General features: G+C 38.6%; 1 protein-coding gene across 1 annotated transcript; it reads right to left on the bottom strand.

Moving 5' to 3' along the window:
- Positions 1-336: 336 nt before the first annotated feature.
- LOC104460541 (RNA polymerase II elongation factor ELL2-like) lies at positions 337-8,107 on the bottom strand (the record flags this gene model as incomplete). Its single annotated transcript, XM_010087250.1, has 5 exons — positions 337-403; positions 2,660-3,224; positions 3,950-4,043; positions 4,964-5,088; positions 7,845-8,107. Coding segments are annotated over 5 exons (1,114 nt in total), but the record flags the coding sequence as incomplete, so codon positions are not given.
- Between the last annotated feature and the right edge of the window lie 100 nt (positions 8,108-8,207).

Below are 8,207 nucleotides of genomic sequence, written 5' to 3'. Positions count from 1 at the left end.
TGCCTCACCTCTTAAAAGAAAACAGTGCACATTCATTTCTTTTTTATTGTGTTCTTGAAAGAAGAGTGAAATCAAATATTTTAAGTCTTCTTCTAAAGCATATTAAAAATTCTTTTTAAACATTTCTTTTCCCCCACAATAAGTAAGGGACAACCTCAGAGTTTAAAACTTGCCGGTACTCAAATGAGGCAGCTGGGTGAATTAAAGGAACTTGTCATTACTCTAAAATTACATTTTGGTAAATTTTCAATTTTGCAGCTAAACTAGAGTTTTTATAGATGATTTTTCAACCGCTTCAGTGAGTTGCAAGGGACTCTTAATAGTTACTTTACTCACATGAAGTAGTCTGGTTGTTCACTTGATGAAGTAGGATCTGTGGAGGCAGCGCAAGTTTCTTTAACTCCTACAGAAAAGCAGAATTTTGACACTTGCGATAAACAGATTTTTAATATAGCCAAACAACACCAACCTGATGGGTTTGAAAAGTCCTTTAGAGTTGTATTCTCACAGTCAATTACTTACAGAGCTTATTCTAAGTTAGAGCTCACACAACCTTCACGGTAGGCAGTACTGGCGTTTAGAAAGAGGGCACAGCTACTTTATTTTACAGGTTCTGCACCACTGCGGTGTTAACCCGAGGTCAGATTCCTTATCTGAAGCCACGATGTGGCATCTGCACAGCAATTCAAGTTATGCCTCAGCAGATGTAACTGCACAAAAGAAGACAGCTTGATATATATAATCTCAACAACTGGTGAGAAATGCAGCAGAAAGCTGAAGTTCCTTTCATGGCATGTTTCTATCCCTCCTTTGCTGCCAACTATGGACGTGCAAAGTTAGATTTAACTTCAGCGCCCTTCTAAGTGGGCAAGTCAATAGCATTGTAGATGGGTTATTGGCATTCAGGCTTCAATAACCTGCAACAAAGACTTGCTCCTCATTAACGTGGGGATACCGGGTTTGAAAGTTATTTGCACTTACAAATTGCTCTTTTGCTCTTTTCAATAGCATTATGAAAGCACAGTACACTTAATCTCTAATCCCTCTTTTTACAGGAGTCTTTCAGGAGCCTTCTATCTTTTTGATAAATAAGAAAAATAGCTGCCATAAGGACAAGCTAGCTGGAACAGGAAGGAACACTCCGTATCCTGGTAATCTCTCTCTGCTTTTCATTTGGGGTTTTGTGGCAAGCTTAAAACACATACAATCCTTTATATTCATTATCATCTTACATTGTCACTCTTTAAACACAGTATTTCTGCTAAAGGTCAACCATTCTTGCCAATCTCTAAGCTATCTGAGCTTTAAATCATAGAAAAGAGCTATCATGCGACATTCTACACAATTCTTTCACTTTTAAAATCAAAATTATTACACAGCATGGCAGGAATATAAAAGTGTAAAAGTGGGAACAAAATTTGAGAGAAATGCAAACAGTAATATTCAGTCACAGTATGTACAATACAACTTATATGAACAGTTTTGCTGCCAGCATTTAATTTCAAAAAATTAAAGTGCATTTGTCGGCATGTTTCAGTCCATTTGCAAGCTTCAGTGTAAGCACCAACTTGAAACGCAGTACATATTTTTCCTTCCCTAGCCGTTCAGAACTTCGTTACTGCCTGCTATAGAAGGATGCTCATGTTTACAAACCCAGGTATTAATATTTTCAAAGCAATCCCATGTGGGCACTGTGTAAATGTGAAAAGACTATCTCAAAGCACCTTTATCTACAAGCACAACAACACTTCAAAGAGGCACTCTGCACACTCTAAAGATGCCTCCGGGCTGTCATAGGAAGGGGATAAACCTGACTTCTGAGTCAAAACTCAAACCATACAAACCGCAGATGTAACAAAGGAACTGAACTCTGCCCTATTGTCTGTGTGTTAAGAAATCAAGTCTTCTTTGTGCATTTCTGTTTAGCTTTTCAATGCCTTTTTAACTGTGTATCATTTCTACATCTTTTGAAGTAATAAATTCTGTGGCTGAGAGGGAGAAGAGCCACAGCGCTGTTCAAATCAAAACTCTAGTAAACACATGCCAGTTTATGTAGGTTTTAGACTTCCCATGAAAAGGCAGAGTTCTATCACCCTTGAGTTGTGATACATGATGAAATACATTTATCTGTTTCAGTCAACTAGTATGCAATAAACGCGTGTAAACGGTTTTGGTTTTTTGCAGCGTGTAGACTTTAAAACTTGCTGATAGAAAAAGTGAAGGAAGTTTCATGGAACTGACAATTTACTTGAAACCAAGCAAATAAAAAAAATCCATTCTTTGTGTTTTTCTAGTACCTAGCTCCTCCTTTTAATCAGCTTCTGCCCAACAGCAATCCAGTTAAGATTTCTTCATACTACAGAATGTGAATTCTTAAAAATGAATCTAACCTGAGACAAGGTTTCAGCAGAACAGCTTCTGCTTTTTGTTGTGTTTTTTGGAGGTTTTGTGTTGGTTTTTTTTTTTAGACTAGCAGTTACAATGCAATAGCAGAAAACAATATGGATTCTTCATGACCAAAAGCAGGGACGATGGCAAAGTACTTAATACATAGCAAGTGAAAAAAATAAACCATTTACATTTCCAGTCCCTAGTTTTACTAAGTCCCATTTCACCAGGTTTACCCATGTAGTGGTCAGGAAAAGCAGCATATTAATACCTTCACCTGAATCTAAATGGGAGGATTTTTTCAGCTCAGCTGTTTCTTCTTTTCTAAGGTCTTTCTTCTCCTCACTTGCACTTGTAGTGTCCTTTGTTTTGCTTTTGTCCTCCTTATGCTCATTTATGTCCCTGGGCTTTTGGTGCAACACAGCATGCTCCTCGCCTGTGGGCCTGGGAGGCTCCACAGTCACCACGGCAGGCGCTGGGATTCCCAAAGGAGTCTGAGCGGTATATTTTTGCTGCTGGTCCTCAGAGATGCTACTGCTATTTTGATTGAAGCTGTACATTGGCAAGTCTTGTGTTCCCAGCCCCTCAGGGGTGCTGGAGGAGTTCGAGGTGGCAGTTTGCAGAAGGTTGGAAGTGGGAAGGAGTGTGAAAGTGAGTAGCAGAGGAGAAGGCATAGTGGCAGCTGTGGAGGGGGGAGGCAGCAGCGGGGTGGCAGTGACTTTCTCACCGGAGGTTGGCAAGCAGCCAGTGAGGGATGCGTGGACTTGACTGGTGAGGCAAGATATCCTCGGCTTTTTGTTCAGAGGACTGATAAAATTGGAATCTGAAAGCCGTTTCTGTAACAATTAAAAAAAAAATAATCAGAATTATGTTTTGAAAAAAGAGCATTTCTGAACAGGCAACTGTTGAAAACACCTCTTTCTTATCTAAAAATAGCTGTCAAAGAAGGAAGTACTGCTGCTAAATACATAGTTGATTTCATTCTTAGTTTCTAATCTTATGGTTTAGCAAGTTCTTCAAATCTACAGCGAAAAGGCTTTGGGAGAGAGACACTCTCTTCAGCATCCCTATCAAAGGTTCCACCAAAATGAGGAGGTCAGGTTGCTACTGTTTAGGTACCAATTTCAGTTTGGACATACCAGGTTAAGAGTGAGCTTTTGCTGTCACACAGCCACACAATTTACTAAAGGAATCCCGAGAAGTACGCAGCAGCGTGCTTATCAGAGTGCAAGAAGTGCAAAGCTGATAAAAGTAAAGCCCACAGTTTTGCTCCAGTGGCTGTTCCAGCTGTTCCCCAGCTGAAATGCTGGTTCACATCCTCTGACCCAGCAAGCATACCCTGCTCCTGCTGATATACAAGCAGCAGCTTGGACTACGAGTGCCAGGCACGGCTCTGTGCTGCTCTGTTCAAATAAATCCAGATTCTGTGTCTACGCAGGCAAGGTCCCTGGGACCTGCACCATTTCACCCATTGACTGGAAGAAAGTTGGGTAAAAAGAGAGGTGTGCCCTCCCTCCTCTATTTAAATGTAAGTATCTCAGTGGTGAAGGACTCTCTGTACTTCCCAGCTTATCACACACAAGCTCTCGTGTTCTTCAGATTTCAACTGCGTGTACTGAAGGGCAGCTGTAGTCACAGAAAGTATAAGACTTTTCCTTAAAGTGATGTTTTTTATGCAGAGTTTTCCAAGCTGCTTCTAAAAGGGTTTGCACGCTTCTTCTAAAAGGGTTTGCATGGTCCTCTTGTATCGACAGGAGGACAGGACATACGCATTTTAAGTCTGAAAGGCTGGGGGAATGCAGAGGATCACTACTGTAATTTCCCCTTAGGCTTTCATAAGCTTTATATTTAAACAGTAGAACAAGGATGTTTGCACATATTTTATGTATTATAACTACCACATCACAAAGAACCTTGAATACATGCAACTATATATCAAAAATATACACATATCTTGTCTCTAGAAGACCTTCCTGCATACCAAGATAAACAAGTTACGAGGCACTACAAAACACTTAAGTAATTAAACAGAAAGTACAGGGTTGTGTAAAAACTGGACAGGAATTGTTTCTTTTCCTGAATATTTCAATGAACATTCTGAAATACAGAGCACTAAATATAGCAGCTCTTAAGCCACATGACTACAAGTTTTCTGCAGTCTTTGACAGTGCAACCATCTTAAGAAATATAAGAATCTAATTAGAAATAAATGCTTCAGTTTTTAATGTGTTAAAGACAATACTAGTGCTTCACATCATAGCTTTTGCACCCATATAAAGTGCTATAAATCTTAATACACTGTAAAAAGTGTTAAAAAAATTCAAGATACCTGAGAAGTTGATGGAGAATCTTTATGAGAAGTGATGGGAGATTCCTTAGGACTGGTGCTGATGCCATACTGGCGCTGGTGGCAATGTCAGACAAATTTAATTTTCTGTTAGGATGACCCAACATTTCAGGTTACAAGGCCAAAATGTCTATGTCATAGTTCTTTCATTATAGGGTACACAGACATTCATTTCCCAGAAAAAGGTTTTTAAATGGCTATTTTCCTTCCCCTAGAGACTGAACTTACGTAGAAAGTATCAACTCCAGTAACCCTTTATCTGTTTCGTTGTATCCAGGCCAATCTTTCTGAATATCTTTAAACAGATGATTCTTCAGACTGTAAGTATTATCCTTTGTATTCAGGCTGGCTACCTACAGGGAGACATTTAAGAAAAGAAACATTCATTATATCTAAATGCAAACTACAGAAATAAGATTGGTACTGCAAAGCTAAACCAAAGCTGAAAATGAAATCACGCACCAGTTTTCCAGTTTTTTCAGATGTGAAGGTCAAAGTAGCTCTCACGTAATAAGCAGGAATTTTTAAAAATATGGCCAATCTGGGATACAGAAATTTGGATGTAAGAAAATCCCAAACTGCTGCAAGTTTGTATGAAATGTACACTACGAAAACCTCCCTCTGCAACATGTATCTGGTTTCTTGTCTTTAATACAGCATTGAGAATCATGGCAAACTACACCAAAACTTTAAATATTCACTGCATGAAATACGTTGAAAGGCCTAGCGTTTTATTTTTATTTCTTTTTCTTTTTTCAGAGCTGAAGAACACTATTTCCACATACAAATTCAGATTTGTTCAACTTCAGGAGGCCCCCTGCTGTTCTTTTGTTTTACACAGCCATACTGTGATGGCAGAGCACGGATTGTGCCTGGAACAATCCATGTTTTCCATCATCACATAAATGACCACAGTATATTGTCGTTTGTCTTGACAAACAGAATTGCTTGTCCTTTGCAAGTGCCTGAGCCACAAGAAACTATAGCTTTCTACTGAACAGTCACATGCAATAACCCAACCGGCATAAAACTTCTTCCTTTAGTACAAAGATGAATTATTCACCTGTTCCATTGTTTTTAAGCCATACTGAAGTTTTACCAATTGAGAAAAAAAGAACATTACTCTCATAACTAACAAGTTATGTTTTGAAAACAAGATTTAGTGCTAAAATATTCCAGGAGAGGTATGCAGGTGCAGATGCACTCTTAATTTTGCAGACACAGAGTTCATTATAGCAAACCACTGTCATGAGAAGGTCATGTGCATACTTTACTGTGTACTTTTGAAAATAAAATGGGTTTATATCTTCCTTAAGAAAAATAGAAAGTATACTCCAAAAGTTAAAATGAGCTAGCACAACCTTGAGGCCATGGATGCCTGAAGTGCTGGTTTAGACTTTATCACCTGACATCGGTTCAGAGTTTCAGAGAAAAACTCAAAGAAAGAGTCTCCGTCAATTTGCCTGACACTAAATGCTGAATAAACTGTCAACACATCACCACCACTTTTCGCAGCTTTGCTATTTCTCCTCCAAAACATGATAGATAGATACTGCTAATTCACAGGTGTGTGCATGTCTCTGTCCCCAGCTCAAAAAACAAAGAAAAGCAATAAAGATAACCAGGAGCAGTAATCCACTTGTTAAAAACAGAATTGAAGCTGTATTCCAGGAGAAGCAAATCTGTGCATATTAGATTTTAGAAAGTTTAGAAATGAGGCTGTTCATTTTAGTTTTGTACAAAAAAACCTCATTATGAAGCTAAGAAAAATATGAGCAAGGCTTTTCAGGGTGTAGGGCTGCTAACCTGACGATTTCTGAATGCAAGCCAGTACCCTGAGGTAGCTCAAGCCAGTTGCAGGAAACAGACTCCAAGAAAGTCTGCTTAAACATTGTCAAGCACAATGGGAAAGGAGAACATTTTTACACCTTTCACCCTCTAGAGAGTGCAGCTTTTGGGACTTTATGATCAACTTAAAGTATAAAACGACTACTACAGTTTGTAGATAAGAACATGGCTCTCATTAAATTGTGTGTGTCTTCAGGGTGAAATAAACTATCATTGCACTGGGCAAACAAAGCAACGCTTAACGGATTCAAGGAATGAGGTTTTTAAAATTCAGTGTAGGACCAACCAAAGCTGTATAAATGTTGATTTTTACGCACTTTAATAGGTTCCAAAACACTTTTTTCCTTGATAAACAGGAAATACTCCTACTTTACGTATTAACATGTGCATAATTCAGCCGCAGTCTACGGGTACAGGGAGCATTCAAAAAGTAAGGGAGGAATCTTACGATACTTTAAGAAGCCTTTTCTGAACTGCTTCAGTAGAAAATTAAGACACTCTTGAACACACAGCTTCAAAATGTCACCCATAACATTACAGGCTTACCAATAATTTTCATGGATATGATAAAGAAATACAAGTGGGACTTAACTCAAGGAGCACTGGGAAAGCTACTGAATAAAAAAAGCTTTCAAGTAAGATAAAAACACAATTCACATGATCGCAAAGAAACACTATGCTCAAAAATCGGACCACAACCTTTTTTCATTTACAATTTGGCTGGAAAACCCTTCCCGGGATTGTAATTCTAACAGGTACCAAGAAAAACCAAGTACCATTCACAGATCACCAACTAAATTCAAACCTATGCTAACTTATGTGATTACCAAACTTCTCCCCTCATAAATTCATCAGAAGAAATACTAAGTACTACTTCACACCTTCAAGAGAACTCATGGTCAGTTTCTCCCAACCAAGCAGTTAAGCAGTCTAAGTAAAAGAGAGAGGAAAAAATAAGACATTAGGACTAACAAAGCTAGTATAGTTAATTATTGCCTGCCGTTCTAGTAAAACAACATTCCTCAAAATTTTTTAATCTTTCTTTCCTTTCATCATGTTGACCTTCAGTATACAATTGATTGAAAAACTTAAATGGGGAGCATTACGTAGGTTGTTTATTATTTTCTAATTTAAATACTGGAGTAACACTCCTCAAAATTATGATTCAAAGAACAGAAGGAGGGAAAAAATGCTGGCACATACTCCATGATCTCACCTGTTGAAGGATAATTCCAAGGCAATCCCTGTCCTTTTGGTTGACACCATCTCTCAGAATAATTCCAAGGGAATCCCTGTCCTTTTGGTTGACACCATCTCTCTGCAAGCAAGCAAGCAGCTCTGGTTTCGTGTAACTCTTCAGTGCCAGTAAGTGAATCACCCTGTCCCTGTACGGTCGCTGAGAAACTAGATTGTTTGTGTGATTCCGCCGTATTGCAAGTGCAGGGTTCATGGGTGTCGTTCGCTTCCTCAAGGGCACAACATCTGGAATGCTTTCTGGTGCTCTTTTGATGGCTGCTTTTTTAACTAAAGTAGTGTAAAAACAACAACAAAAAAAAAAAAGAAAAAAGAAAAGATCTATAAGAATATAGAGGTACTAAAGTGCATTGAGCTAGGCATTAACAAA

The sequence above is a fragment of the Pterocles gutturalis genome, unplaced genomic scaffold, assembly GCF_000699245.1.
Source record: "Pterocles gutturalis isolate BGI_N339 unplaced genomic scaffold, ASM69924v1 scaffold1906, whole genome shotgun sequence".
In the NCBI taxonomy this organism is placed as follows: Eukaryota; Metazoa; Chordata; class Aves; order Pterocliformes; family Pteroclidae; genus Pterocles; species Pterocles gutturalis.
The sequence above is the reverse complement of the archived record's forward strand: the minus strand, read 5'-3'. Positions and strand labels throughout refer to the sequence as shown.